The sequence below is a fragment of the Choloepus didactylus genome, chromosome 17, assembly GCF_015220235.1.
Source record: "Choloepus didactylus isolate mChoDid1 chromosome 17, mChoDid1.pri, whole genome shotgun sequence".
Classification (NCBI taxonomy): Eukaryota; Metazoa; Chordata; class Mammalia; order Pilosa; family Megalonychidae; genus Choloepus; species Choloepus didactylus.
In genome coordinates this window covers 75654584-75677958 of record NC_051323.1, presented here as the reverse complement: position 1 = coordinate 75677958, position 23375 = coordinate 75654584, and the positions used below count along the sequence as shown (strand labels likewise).

Genomic DNA, 23375 nt, shown 5'->3' with positions numbered 1-23375 from the left:
ACCTCTGAAGGGGGCTGGCTGGCAACAGCGAGAGGACCACCAAGCAGGGGAGGGAACACACAAACTGCAGCCAAAAGAAAGCAGAGGTAGCAATACTAATTTCAGACAAAACAGACTTTAAATGCATAGATGTCATAAGAGAAAAGAAGGAGACTCTATATTAATAAAAGGGACAATTCACCAAAAGAAATAACAATCGTAAATAATTATTCACCCAATCAAGGAGCTCCTAAATACATGAGACAAACACTGGCAAAACCGAAGGGAGCAACAGACACATCTACAATAACGTGGGAGACTTTAATACACCACACCCTTCTATAGGTAGAACAAGTAGAGGACCAATAAGGATATTGAGAACCTAAACAATATGAGAAATGAATTAGACATATAGAGTGTTACATCCCAAATTGCCAGGATATACCTTCTTCTCTAGTGCTCATGAATGTTCTCCAGGATAGAGCATATGCTGGGGCACAAAACAAGTCTCAATAAATTTAAAAAGACTGAAATTATTCAAAGCACATCTTCTGACCATAACGGAATGCAACTGTAAATCAATAACTACCAAAGAACCAGACCTTTCACAAATATATGGAGGTTAAACAACACACTCCTGAACAACCAGTGGGTCAAAGAAAAAATTAAAGAGAAATCAGTAAATATCTAGAGACGAACGAAAACAAAAACTCAACATCCAAAACCTATGGGATACAGCAAAGGCAGTGCTGGGGGTGGGGGGGATGATTTATAGCTCTAAATGCATACATTAAAGGAAGAAAGAGCTAAAACCAAAGACCTAATTGAACACTTTAAGAACTAGAGAATGATCAGCAAACTAACCCTAAAGTAAGCAGAAGAAAAGAAATAACAAGGATTAAAGCAAAAATAAATGATCCAGAGAACAAAAAACACAATAGAGAGAATAAATAAAACCAAAAGTTCATTCTTTGAGAAGTTCAACAAGACTGGCAAACCCTTAGATAGACTGACAAAGTCAAAAAAAGAGAAGACCCAAATAAAATCAGCAATGAGGGGGGACATTACTGTGGATCCCAAAGAAATTTTAAAAATCATAAGAGGATACTATGAACAACTGTGTGCCAACAAGCTATACAACTTAGAGGAAATGGATAATTCTCTGGAAACATATGAACAACCTAGACTGACATGAGAAGAAACAGAAGACCTCAACAAACCAATTACAAGTAAAGAGATCCAATCAACCATCAAAAAGCTTCCTACAAATAAAAACCCAGGGCCAGATGGCTTCACAGAGGAATTTTACAAAACTTTCCAAAAAGAACTGACACCATTCCTGCTCAAAATCTTTAAAAAAACTGAAGAAAAAGGAACACTACCTAAATCATTTTATGAAGCTAATATCACTCTAGTACCAAAACCAGATAAAGATACTACAAGAAAGGAAAACTACATACCAATCTCCCTAATAAATATAAATGCAGAAATTCTCAACAAAATACTTGCAAGTCAAATCCAAAGGCACATTAAAAGAATTATCCACCACGACCAAGTGGGATTCATTTCCAGCATGCAAGGGTGGTTCAACATAAGAGAATCAATCAAGTAATACAACACATGAACTAATCAAAAGGGAAAAATCAAATGATCATCTCGATAAACACTGAAAAAGTGTCTGACAAATTTCAGCAGCCTTTTTTGATAAAAACACTTCTAAATGTAGAAATTAAAGGAAACTTCCTCAGTATCATTAACAGCATATTTGAAAAACCCACAGCCAGCAAGGTACTCAACGTTGAGAGGCTGAAAGCCTTCCCCCTAAGATTGGGAATGAGACAAGGAAGCCCACTGTCACCTGTATCATTCAACATTGTGCTAGAAGTTCTAGCCAGAACAATTCAGCAAGACAAAGAAATAAAAGGCATCCAAATTGGAAAGGAAGAAGTAAAGCTGTCATTATTTGCAAAGGATACGATCTTATATTTGGAAAATCCTGAGAAATCAATGACAAAGCTACTTGAGCTAACAAATTCAGCAAAGTGGCAGGATACAAGATTAACGTGGAAAAGTCAGTAATGTTCCTAATGACTTAACTGAAGAGGCAGTCAAGAAAAAATTCCATTCACAACGGCAACTAAAAAAATCAAGTACCTAGGAAAAAACTTAGCCAAATTTTCTACACAGATAATCACAAAATTCAACTAACAGAAATCAAAAAGGACCTAAATAGGTGGCAAGATATTCAATGTTCATGGATAGGAAGGCTAAATGTCGTTAAGATGTCAATTCTACCCAAACTGATCTACAGATTCATCACAATTCCTGTCAAATTTCCAATAACCTACTTTGGAACTTTGTAGAACTGGAAAAGCCAGTCATCAAATTTATTTGGAAGGGAAAGGGGCCTCGAATTGCCAAAATTTTTCTTAAAAAAGCCACAGTGGTCAAAACAGCACGGCACTAGCACAGAGAGACGCATACTGATCAATGAACTTGAATTGAGAGTTTGGAAATAGACCCCCAAATCTATGGTCGATTGATTTTCTATACGGCCCCCAAATCCACTGAACTGGAACAGAGCAGTCTCTTCAACAAATGGGGCTGGGAGAACTGGATATCCATATCCACAAGAATGAAAGAGGACCCCTACCTCACAACCTATACAAAAATTAACTCAAAGTGGATCAAAGACCTCAATATAAGAGACAGCACAATAAAACTCTTAGAAGATCATATAGGAAAACTTCTTCAAGATCTAGTAATAGAAGGTAGCCTCTTAGACCTTACACCCCAAGCAAAAGTAACAAAAGAAAAAACAGATAAATAGGAACTCCTCAAAATTAAAAGCTTCTGTGCCTCAAAGGACTTTGTCAAAAAGGTAAAGAGGCAGCCAACTCAATGGGAGAAAATATAGCTGATAAGAGACTGATATTCAGCATATGTAAAGAAATCATACAAATCAACAACAAAAGAACAAACCACCCAATTATAAAATGGGCAAAAGATATGAAAAGGTATTTTTCTGAAAGGGAAATACAAATGGCTAAAAAGCACATGAAAACATGTTCATTTTCACTAGCTATTAGGGAAATGCAAATAAAAACCACAATGAGATATCATCTCACACCACTAAGAATGGCTGCCATTAAAAAAAAACAGAAAACTACAAAGGCTGGAGAGGATGTGGAGAAATTGGAACTCTTATTCACTGCTAGTGGGAATGTATAATGGTACAGCTGCTGTGGAAGACAGTCTGGCAGTCCTTCAGAAAACTGGATATCAAGTTACCCTATAATCCAGCAATTCCATTTCTTGGGATATACCCAGAAGATCTGAAAGCAGGAACACAAACATTTGCACACCGATGTTCACAGCGGCACTGTTCACGATTGCCAAGAGACGGAAACAATCCAAGTCAACAGAGGAGTGGATAAACAAAATGTGGTATATGACTATGGAATATTATGCAGCAATAAGGAACAAGGTCCTGAAACATATGGCAACATGGATGAACCCTGAAGACATAATGCTGAGTGAAATAAGTCAGACACAAAAGGAGACATTGTATGTTATCACTAATATGAACTCCCTGAACAATGGAAAATCAGTGTCTTATAATGTAGAATATAGCGGACCTAGAGATAGACAGAAGCTAGTGAAGGGGGGACGATAATCTAATATGTATAAACATGTTAATGATGGTGAACTTAAAGGTACAGGAATAGACGAGGTGATAATAGCTCGTTAATGGGATTATAAGTAGCCGTGCCATGCAATGAAGGCAAACATCATTGAAAGGGGTTGTTTAAAGGGGTGTATCCCACAGATTAGCACAACAAATATAAATAAGTGCTTGCATGATTTAATTCTAAGGTATGACACTCGTACAAACAGTTAACAACAGAATGATGTATGGGAAAAACTGCCTATTGCAATATTATAGGTTATATTTAATAGGCATGAATACCTTACCAGTACCACACTAATACTAAGGATAAATAATTAGGGCTGGTAAGAGCTTTAGGGTGTTTTAGATTATGATAATCATTTAAAAGCAATGATGGTTGTGTAACTAAGTGAAGATAATGTGAGACACTGTTTATCTGGACAGAATAATTGTTACGTGAAATTACGAACACCCTACTTAATAAGTCAACCCCTCTATCTTGAGGCTTGCACTAGTGAAACTTAGCGGCTGTAAAGAGGAGGCTAAGTCCACCTATAATTATGCCTAGGAGGCACCTCCAGAGACCCTCTTTTGTTGCTCAGATGTGGCCTTTCTCTAAGCCCAACTCTGCAAATAAATTCATCAGCCTCCCCCACTATGTGGGACATGACTCCCAGGGGAATGAGTCTCCCTGGCAACATGGGACACACTCCCAGAAATGAGTCTACCCCAGCATTGAGGGATTGAGAATGCCTTTTTGACCAAAAGGGGGAAAAGAAAGGTAACAAAATAGATTTCAGTGGTTAAAAAATTTCAGATAGAATCAAGAGGATATCCTGGAAGTTACTCCTATGCAAGCTCCAGCTAGATATCCCAAATGGCCACAGTAAGCCAAGCCCTAATCAACAGTAGTCCCCAAAATACTAAAGAATGCCTAGGCCCCTATCTGAGACTCTCTAAAAGTTTCAGTCACTAAGTTTCCTTCTCAGAAACTTAAATCCTCCAGAGTATTCCTATGCCAGAAAAGTCCCAAAACCCAGAAGCAACAGCCTCTCTAAGAACATCAACCAGATGAATTCCCTTCCCCGTAACACTGACACACCTTTTCAATATGAACAAGTTAGGGTGGTCACTTCTCAGATATCCCTGAAGATTGTGAAGGTGATCAAATGAGAAGGATGAGCAGCAAATGACAAGATAGGATTTAACAAAGGACTATGAATACTGAATCTACATATAAATTTTTTATTTAGTTTCTAGAGTACTAGAATAGCTAAAAGGAAATAACTTGACATAGTGGAACTGCAACCCATAAAATGCTTTGAAATTTGCTTTCTAACTACTTGTTACATCATACTTTGAAAGTTATCACTTTTCTGTATATGTTATATTTCACAACAAAAAATGAAAAAAAAATCAGTTGGCAAAGAAAAATTAATCTGGCTTAAGCTAGCACACTTGTTTACACTAGGAGTGGTACCATCACCTTGACAGTTTCAAAAACAAGAACAGAGTAGGTCCATCTGCTTTATCACTCACCTCCTCATCAGATTCGAACTGCACATTCACGCCATATGTCTCATCAATGTTGTCATCCTGAAATGACAAGAGATTAGAACGAGGGCAGTGAGTGGCCAGTGAAATAGGAGGCACTAAATCTCCTCCCCTGGCAACTGACTTGACTCTCATCCAAAAACGTCTAAGGTCTAAGGGCTCACAGACACCTGAAGGGTCAACTAAGAACCACCTGCACTGCTACCAGTGAGGCCTTCTCCAGCCTGCCAAGCTTCATTCAGCTCTGTTCTGTTTCCCAGCCCCTCGAGTCTTGGGTTCTCTCCCCTGTTCTATACGATAAACGAGTCCCAAGAAAACCCCAAAATAAAGAAACAGCTGCTGGAATCTAGGGAATTTGGTGTCCATCAGTTATAACTTCAGTAAACACAAAACTGGCTGCAGATCTCATGGACACGTTGAGAGCTTTTTAGCTTTTTTAATAAACATTGCTACAAAATGCACATTTAGGAGTCAAGAAGCAACCAGTTAATATGATCAGAACAAAAAGAGCTCAGTTACCCATATTCTGGATTTCCTTGTCTCCACCGTAGTCTGTGATCTTTTTGCCCAAGTTTACCAGCACATGGTATCTGGTGTCATCTGTCTGACCCAGCAGCAGATCAATCTCCTTTCGCCTTTCCTTGTCCCGTAGCTTTTCATTCTTTAGGACGGCTAGAACTTCATCAGCTGCCCCACAAAGGATATCACGTGGCTGGTGGCACAAAAAACCAACCAAACAAACAAAATTTAGAACAGTAATATGTGGAACATCACTGACCAGCTTTGTGCGACTGGAGAATGTAAAGAGCCACACCTCTTCAAAACCTCCACTCCTTATAAAAGCCTGCATCCTACCAGGCCCTGACTGTTTTCATCAACGTTGATCAAAAATGCCACACAAACTTTTAAGAAGGACTAGGTAGGGAGGAGGATAACAGCTCCCAACAAGTCAGCCACGTCTCCGGGTAGGGAAAAGCACTCTGCCACCCACCCCTGGCTGCCACACTTTGGGTAATTCTTTGTCCTCATTTCCTCTGCCACCTTCCCTCACCAGAGTCTCTCAGAGACCCCTACAGGTCCTTAACCCACTCGTGCTCATGTCAGGGCTCAGAGTGGATTCTGGCGACTACCTGGGATCCCAACCCGGCTCTGCCAAATACCACCTCTGCTCCTCGGGTCTCCCTTCCACAAAATAGAAAATGAACAACAGCATCTATCTCAGGGAGTTACTGTGAGGACTGAAAGACAGCAGACAGGTAATGTGCTGTCCCAGTAAGTTAAATGCTCAGTAAACAGCCCGCACAGGCAAAGCTGGAAACAAGATTCAACCTGGTGTCTCTCGGCTGGGGACCGCCTTCCCCTTTCCAAAAAGAGGGCCTGGCCCTCTGGCTGCCTTACCTGGGTCCCCAAGGGCTGCCTGGATGAAGCTGAGCAGCACCTCATAGGTCTCGCGGGTCTCCTTAGTTTTGGGCTTATAGATGATGCCCACCATCTCATCAATGCCCTCTGACAGCAGGGTATAGCCTTTCATCTTGTTGATGTCATGCCGGTCCCTCATCACGCTTTCTTCGCCTAACAAGACACACATTTGGCATTAAACAGGCAGGATCCTTCCCTCATCAAGGCAAAACTAAATTACGAGCACAACCCCTTTTCTGCCTCTGCTTCATGGCACCACACCTAATATTTGTAAAAGAGGAACCTGTATCTCATGCAAACAATTCCCCCTTGCCCTTAGTCACCTGCAGGAGATATCTCTTTCTTTTACAGATATTATTAGAGCAGTGTAGGTTTACAGAAAAACCTTACAGAATATATTACATAGTGTTCCCCCATACACACCCCACCCCTACCTTTATTAACCACTTTGCATAAGTGGTGGTACATTTGCTACAACTGACCAAAAAATATTATTATAACTGCACTTTATAATTGACATTTCTTGATGGGACACACAAAAAAGGAACCCCTTATCAGAAACACTGAATGTTACAACAGGACTGTCTCCTCATTCATTAAAAGAGGAAAAAACCCTTTACACTTTGTAGGATATTATACCACTTGAGTTTGACTAGGCTTTCACCCTCAGAGGCATTTTCTTTCCCTGCCTTCAGAAACTGAAGACCCGAGAGAAATCTGCTGCCACTGACTCCCAACAAATTACAACAAATCTGGGACAGAAGAAATACTCTGAGAACTGAAGGGCCAACGATGCATTAACTTCTTTCAAATATAACTCCCTTAATCAAAATGGCACAGGAATGTCTGAGAACTTATCATGGAGAGGAGGGAGACACGGAGATGTTCAGGGACAAAAGATGACGGTGAGATAAAGTCAATGATTATTTAGGTTTTGAAATATTTCTCCCAAGAAGGAAAAACAAAAAAAACAAAACCTGTTTTTCATACTTTGGATGCTTGGGTGTTAGTTTACGACAAAAAAATAAGTAGGAAGTAAGCAACAGCAGAGGAAAGAATGGGTGAGAAGCTAACAATGGAATTAAAAAAGAGTAACAAAGACAAAGGTCTTGAAAATACTGTGAATAAAAAGATGTCTGTGGACCAGAAACAGGTATGTTAGAAAAAGGTAGCAGAAAGTTACTTTCCACTGCAGCTACGCTTGTTACTGCCAAAGAACCTTTTAACTCTCAGGCAATGCTCTTACCTTCACCAAGTTGTTTTAATGACACTGACCCGCTTGTTGTACCAGGCATTTAGACAAAAATATACTGGGAAGGGATTCTGGATCTGAAGGAAAAAACAGTTTTCCCCTGGTACTCACTTGGCCCTTCTTTCCTCCTGCATCTGCGGTTTGGTCCTCTGAGCCTTATCTCCCATCCGGGTGCCCTCCAGTTTCCCTACCAGGGACAGCACCTCCCCCGTGGGTTCATCCCGGCGGGTGCGGTCAATGAGCGAGCGGTCAGCTTGGAGGACAAGATTCGAATTCTGAAAAGGTCACAATATTATCACAACCTGGACATAAGCTGGTCCAATATCCTATAGCACGAGGACACCAACTGATGATAACAAAGGAGGCAGGAAGCGGAGGACCTAAACGCTGACCACTAGACGGAATAAAAAGATGCTTTCCTGCGGAAGCAGTAGCATTTTATAACACTGCGCACGGGCAAAGGGCCGAATTAAGTTCCACGACCTGTCAAAGCAGGTGAACGATCCTGGCTCCTAGCACAGCCCGGAAGAGCGCACACCTGGGAAGCTAGCGGCGGGTCCGGCGGAGGTGGCCTGCGCGAGGGGCCCGGGACTAGCCCTCCGAGCAGAGCCCCCGGCGCGGCCCGCCCGCCACAGCCCCCGACGGGGCTATTCACAGCGCCGTGGAGCCCCACCTGCGCCCCGACCCGGTTTCTCCTCAGCTTTCTCCGGTCTCCGGTCGGCTTTCAGGCTGGAGCTCCCTTCCGCGGCCCCCCGCTTCCCATCCAGCTCCTTCGCCCCGAGTCCTCCCTCAAGCCCACACGCACCGCCTTGTACTCGTACTGCAGGCTACGGGCGGTCACGTCCGCCATGGCCGCGGCTACTCCGCGCCCTCAGCGGTACCTCCTCACAGAACAAAGCGAACGGCCGCCTGGGCTCGCACCCGCGGGGCTGAAACACGCAAGAAAGACGCACAGAAGGGGAAAAGAAATGTCCCCCTTCCGCTTCCGGGTCGCGCGCCCGGAAGAGTGGGGGAGCGTGTTGCAAGCGAACGTGCGCCGCCGCTTCCCCTGGCTTTGTGGTCCCCTGGCACCCGGATTTCGCGACTTTAGTTCCGGCCTCGCCTGGGCATTTGGGTAGCAGGGCCTCGCATTCCCGGGCACCCCCAGACCCCTCCAATCGTAAGGAAGCGTACACCTCTTGGAGTATCCAAGAAGGGAGAAAGCCCAGTAGGCGTTTATCGGCCAGGATCTCACGGGGCCCCAGTGATGGCTGGATAAGTAGAAAATACTCAATATAATTCTTTAGCTGGAAAAGGCTTAGGATAGTCCTCAATAGCCAATAGGAAAAAAAATGCTTATTAATATCACTTCACTCAAGCAGCCTTGAGTTATTCTAACCATGAAAAGCCCTTGTTAAAATAATTTGCTGTTGCTCTAATCTCAACAACAACAAAAAACTTGCTCTCTGCTCCTGGGAACTTTCCCAGCATTGCCCACAGGAGGAAACCACCATATTGTCTGATAAAGAACTGGCTTTTTGAAAAACAAACCTGAATGAGGGGTGGACTTCAAGATTACAAGGAAACGCTGATGGAACAGCTTTCTCTCTTCTATTTTTTTTTTTTTTCCTTTCTGATTTCTTTTGGCTCCTGTCCAAGTTTTTGTGTGTCTAGCGTTGTAAAAGTCCGAACAACTCTTCTCACTAGGAACTGGGCTTGAAGGGTTTTTCTTTCTTCCAGTTCCTTGTTGATGCATCTTTAGTAAGTTCACCTTCTCACCAAAGCTAAGAGACTTGCTTCTCTGATGCAGGATCAGGTGGGACTATCCAGGACCATGTTTTCTAATGGTAACAATTGGCGACCACGAAGGAATGCCCCCGCTGCCTTTAGTGCAGCCCAGATCCTTGTCTTATCAGCTTCAGGGCTCCCCTGGACCCCTCGGCTCTGTGCCTAGGAGCTGCCTGGGAATTTTCCTGGAGGACCGGAACTGGAGGGTCCAGGTGGGGGCACCTGCTGCAGACGGACACCAGGTGTGTCTGGGTAGAGATGACTTTGCAATCGAGACAGTCCCCGTGCTGGGTAAGCATGTGATCTTTTGTTTGTTGTGTTCACTTTGCTTCCTTTTGTTTCAATTGGTCTATTGTGTGAAAAGGCTGATTGAGTTGATCCAGGGGATGTACATGTGGACTCAGTGGGTTTGAACTCCACCATCCGTGACCCCGAATTTGTGGTCCGCCTTTTGAATTCTGTGCAGTTTGCAGAGCTTGCATTTGTGTGGGAAACCAGTTGTACTTGAGGAGCTCCTATTCCGATGTTCTGTCTTCGTAATTTCTGTTGGCATTGCCCAGCCATGAGAAACTCTCAAAGTGTGCTGGCTGCACCTCCCTTGGGAACTATTCTTAATGATTGGTCTAAATTTGGAGAATGTCATTTAAAGAAAGAATTGTTAATACATTATTGCAACTCTGTGTGGCCACAATATAAATTAAGTAAAGGGGCGGAGTGGCCAGAGAATGGGACTCCTGACCTCCAGGTGATTATCCAATTAGAGGCAGACTGCAAGAAAACAAGAGATCAGAGGAAGTGCCTTATACTCAATCATTTGTGGGGTTATGTAAAGATAAAAACATTGTAAAGAGATTTAATTTACTGTACCTTGAGGATTCAGAGGGAGGAGCCTGTTACAACAAAGAAAGAACCTATAGATGAGGCCTTAAAACATCATGAGGGGCAGTGTGAATTAACAAAGCCCCATTCAGCCATCATTTCAGCAGACTGGGAGCCTCCCTACACAGCCCAGCAGCCCAGAACTGCCCTGGGGGGACGGCATTCATCTGTGACATAGCACAGTCATCCCTCAACAGAGGACCCGGGGTGCACAGCCTGGAAGAGGGGCCCACTTGCAAGTCTCAGGAGCCATATGCCAACACCAAGGACTTGTGGGTCAGTGGCAGAGACAAACTGTGGCAGGACTGAACTGAAGGATTAGACTATTGCAGCACCTTTAAAACTCTAGGATCACCAGCGAGATTGGATTGTTAGGGCCACCCCCCCTCCCTGACTGCCCAGAAACATGCCCCATATACAGGGCAGGCAACACCAAGTACACACGCAAGCTTGGTACACCAATTGGACCCCACAAGACTCACTCCCCCACTCACCAAAAAGGCTAAGCAGGGGAGAACTGGCTTGTGGAGAACAGGTGGCTCGTGGACGCCACCTGCTGGTTAGTTACAGAAAGTGTACTCCACGAAGCTGTAGATCTGATAAATTAGAGATAAGGACTTCAATTGGTCTACAAATCCTAAAAGAACCCTATCAAGTTCAGCAAATGCCACGAGGCCAAAAACAACAGAAAATTATAAAGCATATGAAAAAAACAGACGATATGGATAACCCAAGCCCAAGAACCCAAATCAAAAGATCAGAAGAGACACAGCACCTAGAGCAGCTACTCAAAGAACTGAAGATGAACAATGAGACCATAGTACGGGAGACAAAGGAAATCAAGAAGACCCTAGAAGAGCATAAAGAAGACATTGCAAGACTAAATAAAAAAATGGATGATCTTATGGAAATTAAAGAAACTGTTGACCAAATTAAAAAGATTCTGGACACTCATAGTACAAGACTAGAGGAAGTTGAACAACGACTCAGTGACCTGGAAGATGACAGAATGGAAAATGAAACCATAAAAGAAAGAATGGGGAAAAAATTTGAAAAAATCGAAATGGACCTCAGGGATACGATAGATAATATGAAACGTCCAAATATAAGACTCATTGGTGTCCCAGAAGGGGAAGAAAAGGGTAAAGGTCTAGGAAGAGTATTCAAAGAAATTGTTGGGGAAAACTTCCCAAATCTTCTAAACAACATAAATAGACAAATCATAAATGCTCAGCGAACTCCAAATAGAATAAATCCAAATAAACCCACTCCGAGACATATACTGATCACACTGTCAAACACAGAAGAGAAGGAGCAAGTTCTGAAAGCAGCAAGAGAAAAGCAATTCACCACATACAAAGGAAACAGCATAAGACTAAGTAGTGACTACTCAGCAGCCACCATGGAGGCGAGAAGGCAGTGGCACGATATATTTAAAATTCTGAATGAGAAAAATTTCCAGCCAAGAATACTTTATCCAGCAAAGCTCTCCTTCAAATTTGAGGGAGAGCTTAAATTTTTCACAGACAAACAAATGCTGAGAGAATTTGCTAACAAGAGACCTGCCCTACTGGAGATACTAAAGAGAGCCCTACAGACAGAGAAACAGAGAAAGGACAGAGAGACTTGGAGAAAGGTTCAGTACTAAAGAGATTCGGTATGGGTACAATAAAGGATGTTAATAGAGAGAGGGGAAAAATATGACAAACATAAACCAAAGGATAAGATGGCTGATTCAAGAAATGCCTTCACGGTTATAATGTTGAATGTAAATGGATTAAACTCCCCAATTAAAAGATATAGATTCGCAGAATGGATCAAAAAAAATGAACCATCAATATGTTGCATACAAGAGACTCATCTTAGACACAGGGATACAAAGAAACTGAAAGTGAAAGGATGGAAAAAAATATTTCATGCAAGCTACAGCCAAAAGAAAGCAGGTATAGCAATATTAATCTCAGATAAAATAGACTTTAAATGCAGGGATGTTTTGAGAGACAAAGAAGGCCACTACATACTAATAAAAGGGGCAATTCAACAAGAAGAAATAACAATCGTAAATGTCTATGCACCCAATCAAGGTGCCACAAAATACATGAGAGAAACACTGGCAAAACTAAAGGAAGCAATTGATGTTTCCACAATAATTGTGGGAGACTTCAACACATCACTCTCTCCTATAGATAGGTCAACCAGACAGAAGACCAATAAGGAAATTGAAAACCTAAACAATCTGATAAATGAATTAGATTTAACAGACATATACAGGACATTACATCCCAAATCACCAGGATACACATACTTTTCTAGTGCTCACGGAACTTTCTCCAGAATAGATCATATGCTGGGACATAAAACAAGCCTCAATAAATTTAAAAAGATTGAAATTATTCAAAGCACATTCTCTGACCACAATGGAATACAATTAGAAGTCAATAACCATCAGAGACTTAGAAAATTCACAAATACCTGGAGGTTAAACAACACACTCCTAAACAATCAGTGGGTTAAAGAAGAAATAGCAAGAGAAATTGCTAAATATATAGAGACGAATGAAAATGAGAACACAACATACCAAAACCTATGGGATGCAGCAAAAACAGTGCTAAGGGGGAAATTTATAGCACTAAACGCATATATTAAAAAGGAAGAAAGAGCCAAAATCAAAGAACTAATGGATCAACTGAAGAAGCTAGAAAATGAACAGCAAACCAATCCTAAACCAAATACAAGAAAAGAAATAACAAGGATTAAAGCAGAAATAAATGACATAGAGAACAAAAAAACAATAGAGAGGATAAATATCACCAAAAGTTGGTTCTTTGAGAAGATCAACAAGATTGACAAGCCCCTAGCTAGACTGACAAAATCAAAAAGAGAGAAGACCCATATAAACAAAATAACGAATGAAAAAGGTGACATAACTGCAGATCCTGAAGAAATTAAAAAAACTTTAAGAGGATATTATGAACAACTGTATGGCAACAAACTGGATAATGTAGAAGAAATGGACAATTTCCTGGAAACATATGAACAACCTAGACTGACCAGAGAAGAAATAGAAGACCTCAACCAACCCATCACAAGCAAAGAGATCCAATCAGTCATCAAAAATCTTCCCACAAATAAATGCCCAGGGCCAGATGGCTTCACAGGGGAATTCTACCAAACTTTCCAGAAAGAACTGACACCAATCTTACTTAAACTCTTTCAAAACATTGAAGAAAATGGAATACTACCTAACTCATTTTATGAAGCTAACATCAATCTAATACCAAAACCAGGCAAAGATGCTACAAAAAAGGAAAACTACCGGCCAATCTCCCTAATGAATATAGATGCAAAAATCCTAAACAAAATACTTGCAAATCGAATCCAAAGACACATTAAAAAAATCATACACCATGAACAAGTGGGGTTCATTCCAGGCATGCAAGGATGGTTCAATATAAGAAAATCAATCAATGTATTACAACACATTAACAAGTCAAAAGGGAAAAATCAATTGATCATCTCAATAGATGCTGAAAAAGCATTTGACAAAATCCAACATCCCTTTTTGATAAAAACACTTCAAAAGGTAGGAATTGAAGGAAACTTCCTCAACATGATAAAGGGCATATATGAAAAACCCACAGCCAGCATAGTACTCAATGGTGAGAGACTGAAAGCCTTCCCTCTAAGATCAGGAACAAGACAAGGATGCCCGCTGTCACCACTGTTATTCAACATTGTGCTGGAAGTGCTAGCCAGGGCAATCCGGCAAGACAAAGAAATAAAAGGCATCCAAATTGGAAAAGAAGAAGTAAAACTCTCATTGTTTGCAGATGATATGATCTTATATCTAGAAAACCCTGAGAAATCGACGATACAGCTACTAGAGCTAATAAACAAATTTAGCAAAGTAGCAGGATACAAGATTAATGCACAGAAGTCAGTAATGTTTCTATATGCTAGAAATGAACAAACTGAAGAGACACTCAAGAAAAAGATACCATTTTCAATAGCAACTGCGGGACACTGTTATCGAGTTCTGACTTGGCGGGCCTGGGCCAGGGGAACTGATCAGACCCTAGGAAAGGTAGTGGGGCACGGGCGGTTGCGCCCTCCACGGCTCCCCGGGCCTGAGAAAGTGGAGCCGAATGCAGGCCCCATTTCCTCACCCCAAAGTAAAAACCATTGGGGAGGGCTTGCCGGAGAAAACCGCCCCCTTTACCTTGCCCACCCACTCCCCGTTACTGGAGCAACTCCCGCCCCTTTTCAATCAACCTCCGCGCCCTCTCAGAACCAATCCAAGCCTTTAACCCTTACAGCTACCCCGCCCTCTAAATGCCCGATATAAGCTTGTACTCTCCCCTAATAAACTCTCTTGGTTTTCTTCATCCTAAAAGAACCGTGTCCCGCCTGTTCCTTTCTCGCCGCCCTCCATACTTGCACGCCTCCCGCCGGGGACCTGGCCAAGTCCCCCGCCTCGCCCTCGCCTCCGGGAAAGAGCCCCCGCCGCCGGTACCCTCGGAGCAATCCTGGGAGCCTAGGATTTAGCAACGGGCCGCCACCCTCCCCCAGACGAATCAACTGCGACCGCAACTGGCGCCCAACGTGGGGCACCTGGAATTAAAGGTCCTCTCCACGCAGCGGTCCAGTGGAACCGCCCGCTCGCCCGGACGCCTCTCCAGCTTCCCTTCTCCTCGCCTGCAAAGTAAGGGCCGCCTCTCCCTCGCCGCCCCGCGGAGCCGCCTCTCCCTCGCCGCTCCGCGCCCAGGCCGCTCTTCCTTTCCCGTTCTTCCTATATCCCCCCCCATTCCTCCTAACACTCTTCCTCCAGTAGCTTTCCCTCTTCCCCTCCATTACTTTGCTGTGGTCCTCTGTGTCTTTGTTTCGTTGTTTAGCGCGGTGTGCCTCTTTGCAACTGCCCCCCCAAACTGCTCTCGCTACTAGAGGGTCCTGCCTTCTATTCTCACCGTCTCTTTCAGCCTCGCGGCCACGATTTACCTCATTTTCTTTACTCAATAATCAACCCCCTTTTTTCTCTTTTCTCACTCCGCTATGGGTAATCGTCTATCTGCACGCCAAGCACCCCAAGTTCGCGCTCTGGCGGGTCTCCTAGACACACATCGCTGTAAAGTGTCTGTCCGGCAGCTGCAGGTATACTGGGACCTCCTGCTGCCCTTTAACCCATGGCTCACCACTTGCCATCTTTGGGACCCTGTTACTTATGATCGCCTTATTGATCGGGTCACCAACGCCATGGAACATGAGAGCAAGCGCTTCCCTCCCGGCTTGCTCCCCACCTTAATAACCGTCCGCTCCTGCCTTCAAGGCTCCCTCCCCCCTGATCGAGGCCCCATTAAATCCAAGGAGGCCCTATCAACCCAGCCAACAGATTCAGACAGCGATACTAATGTAGACCACGATTCAGACACAGAATCCTTAGTCGAGCAAATTAACAACACGCTCGAAATCGCCCCCCAAAAACAAAGCAATACTAAGCCTCGCCAAGATGGCGAACTTCCTCCTTCTTCTTCCATCGAGGGGAGGAAGTGCTCTGGCGATGACGTCAGCCCTAAGCTGGGCCGGAAACCGCATGCGCTTTACCCCGCCCTTTCACAGGGCGGAGCTAGTCCACCATCTTATGCCTTAGCCACTCCCACCGCGCCGCCGTCTTGCGACACTTGGGGCCTCCCACTTCCGCCTCCCCCTCCGGCGAGCTCCCCCTCGGAGCCGCTACCGGCAGCTGCCGCCGCTCCTCCCACCCTGCCGACTAACAACCCCTGGCTGCCTTCTACACCTCAAGGCAACCCTTGGGGCAACGCTCCCCCTACCCCCACTCCCGCGCCAAGCCCTCTGCAAGCGCGTCCTCCTTTCTCTCGTGCTTTTCGCTGCTTTCCTCTTAACCTTACCCCCACACCACAGAAACCGTATGACTGGTATCCCATTGACTCTAATACTATTAAGCAGCTTCGCAGGGCCGTCAAGGAGGACGGGTTGGGTAGCCCATACGCTTCCCAAATACTTCAGGATCTCGGCATGGACTTTTGCATCCCCCAAGACTGGGCCTCGCTTGCCCGTTCCATTCTTAACCCCGGCCAGTTTATTGATTGGCGTGCTCACTTCCAGGCGGAAGCAGCTAAGCAAAGTGAGCAAGACGCAGCCACTGGAGTCTATCATCCCCCCCGAAGCCTATTTAGGCACGGGAGCGTTTCTAAATGCGTCTGCTTATATTAATGTCCCTGCCACCTTCTGGACTATCCTCAGAGGCATCGCCTTACGCGCGTTTGCCAACTGCTCTGCCCGTCGACCTGACAACTTTACCAAGCTCCTCCAGGAGCCAAACGAACCTTTCGCCACCTTCGTATCCAGGGTCGAAGAAACCTGCGCTAGAAAAGTTAGCAACCCCCAAGCCCAGCTAGCTCTCACCCGGGAACTCATTCTAGAAGGGGCTAACCCCCCCTGTAAGCAAGCCATTCTCCCCTTGCGGGAAAAAAGTCTAAATGACTGGGTTCTCGCCTGCAGCGCCTTTGACCCAGCTGCCGCGTCCCTAGCCCAGGCTGTCTCTAGCGCTGTCACTGCCGCCTTAGCCGCCACCACCGGTTGTTTTAAGTGCTGGCAGAGCGGTCATTTTGCACGGGAGTGCCCCAATGCAGAAATCAGCCGCCCGCCTTTCATGCAGCGCAATGGGCGCCCCCCTCCCACTCCCTGCCCACGCTGCCAGCGTGGCTATCACTGGGCGCGCGATTGCAAGAGCAGCCCCAGAGATCTTAGCAAGAATAGCTTAAAAAACCTCTGCTATCCTTGGTGCCCTGACGGCAGTCAGCGCCAAGGCACTGAGCAAGCTTTAAACTCCAAGCGGGGCAAGCCTCAGCCCCGCCCCTAAGAGGCAGCGTGCTGGCCGGTTCTAATAAAACTAATCATTTCACCGGCAGTAAAACGCTTCTCTGGACAGTCCCTATCACTCCAGAAAAGCCTACTCGTAAGTTAAGAATAGAGGGACAATGGTACACGGGCACGCTCGATTCAGGGGCAGAGGTCTCTTGCATGCCCGCTCAGTATGCCACCATGTGCATGGTTCTCGATGGTCCCTCAGTAGTGGGAGCCACTGGTACCTCCACCTCTCTTCAGGCCATAAGGCCCATTAAGTGGGAGGATGAAGAGGGCCACTCAGGCACCTTCCGCCCGTTATTTCTACACACCATAGACCAAATTTTATGGGGCCGTGACATCCTCGCCGCCTCTGGGGCAGTGCTTACCACGCAGCCCCCCCAATAATGTGCGCCACTGCTCGTTTAACACCTCCAGCGCCCGTTCCTCTGCAGTGGGATACTGAGGAACCTATATGGGTGGAGCAGTGGCCCCTTCCCACGCATAAATTAGTAACACTCCAAGCCCTTGTCCAAGAACAATTGGACGCTGGCCACATAGAGCCTTCTACTAGTCCCTATAATTCGCCAGTGTTTGTTATTCATAAAAAAGCCACAGGGAAATTTAGGCTCCTCAATGATCTGCGGGAAATCAATAAGCATATTCTTCCCATGGGTTCCCCGCAGCCTGGCCTCCCCCATCCGGTAGCCATCCCGGCCCACTATCATGTAGCCACCATTGACATCAAAGACTGTTTCTTTTCCATCCCGCTACATGAGCGAGACCGCCCGCGCTTTGCCTTTACAGTTCCCGTCCCCAATCACGCGGGCGCGGCTAGCAGGTACCAATGGAAAGTCCTCCCTCAAGGGATGCGTAACAGTCCAGCCATTTGCCAAATGTATGTTAATCACGCAGTGGCCCCCCTGCGAAAGCAGGCCATGCTCATCCATTACATGGATGACATCTTGGTGGCCTCTGAGGACGCCGAGGCGCTTCCTCTAATCCTCAAAGACCTCACCACTAATTTAGCTGACCTCGGCCTTACGGTTCAGCCCAATAAAGTTCAAATTGTGCCACCATTAGCCTTCTTAGGGTTTAGTATTGATAAAACCATTGCCCCGTCCGCTCCCCAGCTGGACATACCGGATCGGGTCACTATCACTGAGCTTCAACAGCTCTGCGGTCAGATCAATTGGCTCCGCTCTGCGTTGCCGATCACCACCGCCCAGCTCCAACCACTCTTTATGCTGCTGAGTGTCCCTGAAGCCCCGCCGCTAGCAATCTCCCGGCGCATTAAGCTCACCCAGGAGGCAAAGGAAGCCATTGCCGCAATTAACAAGGCACTGGCCGCCTGCTGTCTCAACAGGTTCAGCACTAAAGAGGGCAATCTTATAGCACTCATCCTTCCTACGCCCGGCACACCCATGGGCTGCCTGTGGCAGGAAGGCCCTCTACTTTGGGTGCACCCTGCTAAAAGCCGGCTTAGAAAAATTTGCCCCGCAGTGCGGCTCTGGATCAGCCTAGCTTCAGATCTAGTCACCCTGGCTGTTCATGTATTCGGAGAGCCGCCAGAAAAAATTGTTTGGCCCCTAGACGCAGGCCAAACCCGCCTGCTTATACGTGACAACCCGGACATGCAAATCCTTTTAGAAGGATTTCATGGGGAATTCAGCTGCCACTATCCTAGCCATCGGCTGTTACAGGGACTCGCCAAGCTTCCCTTCCGCAGCCCCTTCCATCCTTTCCCCTCCTCTGCACCCATCCCGGGTGCCACTACCGTCTTTACTGACGCCTCCAAAACCCGTTTCGCCTTCCTCTCTTATTCGCAGGACCATCCGGAACCCCGCCTATTCAGTTATGTTAACCTTCATTCAGTCCAAGTGGGGGAAATTCTGGCAGTGTCATACGCGCTAAACGCCCACTGCAACCACCCAGTAAACATTTTCACTGACAGCCTCTACACGTATCAGGTCTGCCGAGTCCTTGCATTTTCCACCTTTTTCCCCGGGAACTCGGCCATCGATAAAGCACTTTCTGACCTCAGAAGCATCTTAGAGCATAGACAGGATCCTTGGTTCGTTAGCCACATTCGTAGTCACTCAGGCCTTCCGGGGCCCTTGGCTAATGGCAACAGTATAGTAGACCAAGCGGTCTCAGCTCAGACTACCCAAGCTATGCTAACCCACACGGCAGCCCCTCCGGGGGACGCTGTTAACCAGGCTAAGTTATTGCATTCCAGGTTTCACTTTTCGGCTACGTCATTGCACCATTTATGTGGCCTCCCCCTAGATACCTGTAAACATCTTGTCCGCAATTGTGCAACTTGTGCGCCCTTTGCGCCGCTTGGCCCCCTGCAACCTCAGGGAGTCAACCCACGAGGCCTAAAACCCAATTCTAGATGGCAAATGGATGTAACTCACGTTCCGTCCTTTGGGCGCCTCAAGTATGTGCATGTAATGATTGACACCTTCTCAGCCATGTGTTATGCGGTCCCCCTCGCCGGGGAAACGGCCAAACACTGTATCAAGGCCCTAAGACAGGGAATTCTCTTCATGGGAGTCCCCTGGGACATAAAAACGGACAATGGGCCTGCCTATCGCAGTGCCTCCTTTGCGGCCTTTCTTCAGTTATATAACATCACCCATCATTTCGGCATCCCCTATAATCCACAGGGGCAAGCCATTGTGGAAGCAGTCCATCGCCGCTTAAAGACACAAATTGAAAAAGAAAGGGCAATGCTCCCCCAGGCAACTCCAGGGGACCTTATCATAGCAGCCCTTATTCACCTTAATCTACTCACATTCAATAAGGAAGGGCTTTCGCCCCTACATAAACATTGGGGGCCCTCGTATAGGCCCACCCAGGCCCCGATGGTCTACTGGAAGGACCCAGAAAATAATGTCTGGAAGGGTCCCTCCCCACTCCTCGCCCAGGGGCGCGGGTTTGCTTGTGTTTTCCCAGATAATGCAGCACAACCAATCTGGATCCCGGGAAAAGCAATCCGACCCGCCACCAGCAGCCAAACGGCTAACAAGACGAGAACGCCGCCGTCTCCGCAGCCTAACATACCAGATGACAACCTTACAACTGGACCAGGAAGGCCGTCCGAGAGCACCCCCGGAGAGGCCTGAAAACTCGCAAGAGGAAAGACAAGAAATCGTCCAAATCATGCGCCTATACAGACAGGCAAAAGCCAGCCCCCTACACCTCCATAACCCCCACCCAAGCATTGCTTCCCTTCTAATGGTCATGCTTACCCTCGCCTCTTCCACCCAGGCCAACTCACTACACCAACCTTTTAACTGGACAGTCCATATCATGGGGGGGATAGAGAAGGACCTCCTCTATAATGTTACAGCCGAGGCTCCTTCGTTTACTGCCAGCATTTGTGATTTGGTTCAACTCACAGGTTTATACAACAATAATTGGTTACAAAATCAATGTCAAGGCGGCCTCGTTTCTGGTTATTACATATGTCCCTCCACAGGCAAAGGCTGTGCTGACCCCTCGCATTTTTATTGCCCCTCCTGGGGGTGTGAAACAATGGCCTACGGGTGGTCTGAAGCTCCCAATAGAGATCAGCACCTCCAAGTGTCATGGACAAAGCCAAATTGGCGCAATATAATCCTTAAGGTAAAAAACCCCGGCGAGGACAATTGGCTTGGTGGCCGCACATATGGCCTCCGCCTCTACATGGAGGGCTATGATTGGGGTGGTCTTTTCTCTATACAAAAAAGACACCCCACCGCCACCGATCCGAGCGGCGTTGGCCCCAACAAAGTCATTAACCCCCTTTTTCCACAGCCCCCCAGCCGCACCTCAGGTACAAGCAGTGCGACCGGAAGCCATACCTCAACTGCAAACAATGCATCGCCAACCCCACCACCCCGACCTCTTCTACCCCCCTCTCGCTATTCCTCTCGCTACTCTTCTCCCCTCCTCGGCCTTATCCAAGCGGCCTTCACCTCAGTGAATTCCTCCAACCCCAATCTTACCTCCTCTTGTTGGCTTTGCCTCTCCACTTCCTCCCCCCTGTATGAGCCAGTTGCCTCCAACCTCTCCTTTTCAGAAAACACAGAGGACAGCCCCTCGGAATGCAATTGGAATACCTCTGCCGTCCCCCTAACCTTTCATTCAGTCTCCTTTACAGGAAAGTGCATCCGCCCTCGCTCAAGTAACTCTCCCAACCTCACAGCTTGTGCCGACTACTCATCTCCCAGCAGCTCTGCAAAATTTCTCATTCCTCTTAACTCCTCCCAATGGCTCTGCTCCTCTACAGGGCTTACCCCCTGCCTTAACGTGCAAACCCTCAATACAACTAATGAAACTTGCCTCCTAATTGTCCTCATCCCTAGGGTCCTATACCACAGCGAGGAAGACTTCTTCCTCCGCCTGGAAACAACTGCAGCTTCTGCCCCACTGCAAAAGCGAGAGCCCATCACCGCCCTCACAATTGCCTCCTTCCTAGGTCTTGCAGGCGCTGGCACCGGAATCGCTGCATTAGCCAGTCAAGGCTCCGCCCTAACTCACCTCCGGGCGGCTGTTGACGAGGACATTCGTCACCTACAAAACGCTATTTCCCATCTTAAAAATTCTGTCAATTCCCTCTCTGAAGTCGTGCTCCAAAACCGCCGAGGTCTCGACCTTCTCCTCCTCAAAGAAGGAGGCCTCTGCGCCGCCCTAGGAGAAGAGTGCTGTGTATATGCCAATTCCACAGGGCTCGCCGAGGACAGCCTAAAAAAGGTCCGAGAGGGACTAGAACAACGCAAAAAAGACCGTGAAGCCACCAGCTATTGGTCCCACATCTTTACCCCCCTCCTCCCATACCTCCTCCCTCTCCTCGGCCCCTTACTAATGATTATTCTAGCTCTCACCTTAGGACCCTACATTATCCGCAGAATTGTCCAGCTTGTAAGGAAACAAACGGATGCTATTTTTTCCTCGTTCGTGCAAGTCCAGTACCAGCGACTCGCCACCTCTGACGCTCCCTACTCCGAGATGACAACCAACCCTCCGCGACCTCACCGCCACCGGTCAACCCGCCGACCGCGAGGCCCTTCTCGATCGCCTGAACATCGCACCAACCTCGAGCTCCAGCCTCTCTAACTACCATCTACCCCTATCCCTTCCCCCACCTCCCCTTTCCCTCATCCCTTGGCAGATCTCTCCGGTAAGCTTCTTCCTCTAATTAGAAAAGAAGGGGGAAATGCGGGACACTGTTATCGAGTTCTGACTTGGCGGGCCTGGGCCAGGGGAACTGATCAGCCCCTAGGAAAGGTAGTGGGGCACGGGTGGTTGCACCCTCCACGGCCCCCCGGGCCTGAGAAAGTGGAGCCGAATGCAGGCCCCATTTCCTCACCCCAAAGTAAAAACCATTGGGGAGGGCTTGCCGGAGAAAACCGCCCCCTTTACCTTGCCCACCCACTCCCCGTTACTGGAGCAACTCCCGCCCCTTTTCAATCAACCTCCGCGCCCTCTCAGAACCAATCCAAGCCTTTAACCCTTACAGCTACCCCGCCCTCTAAATGCCCGATATAAGCTTGTACTCTCCCCTAATAAACTCTCTTGGTTTTCTTCATCCTAAAAGAACCGTGTCCCGCCTGTTCCTTTCTCGCCGCCCTCCATACTTGCACGCCTCCCGCCGGGGACCTGGCCAAGTCCCCCGCCTCGCCCTCGCCTCCGGGAAAGAGCCCCCGCCGCCGGTACCCTCGGAGCAATCCTGGGAGCCTAGGATTTAGCAACCGGCCGCCACCCTCCCCCAGACGAATCAACTGCGACCGCAAGCAACCAAAAAAATCAAGAACCTAGGAATAAACTTAACCAAAGATGTAAAAGACCTATACAAAGAAAACTACATAACTCTACTAAAAGAAATAGAAGGGGACCTTAAAAGATGGAAAAACATTCCATGTTCATGGATAGGAAGGCTAAATGTCATTAAGATGTCAATTCTACGCAAACTCATCTACAGATTCAATGCAATCCCAATCAAAA

At 46.6% G+C, this 23375-nt stretch overlaps 1 protein-coding gene across 1 annotated transcript in view; it reads right to left on the bottom strand.

The window, feature by feature from the left end:
• The window catches only part of SNRNP200 (small nuclear ribonucleoprotein U5 subunit 200), a 30854-nt gene extending 22001 nt beyond the window's left edge, over window positions 1-8853 (bottom strand). Inside the window, 6 exon segments of the mRNA XM_037806876.1 lie at window positions 5189-5244; window positions 5723-5920; window positions 6608-6755; window positions 6757-6775; window positions 7986-8149; window positions 8680-8853. Of these exon segments, the coding sequence (XP_037662804.1) occupies window positions 5189-5244; window positions 5723-5920; window positions 6608-6755; window positions 6757-6775; window positions 7986-8149; window positions 8680-8724 (630 nt within the window). The 5' untranslated portion in view covers window positions 8725-8853.
• Window positions 8854-23375: the final 14522 nt, after the last annotated feature.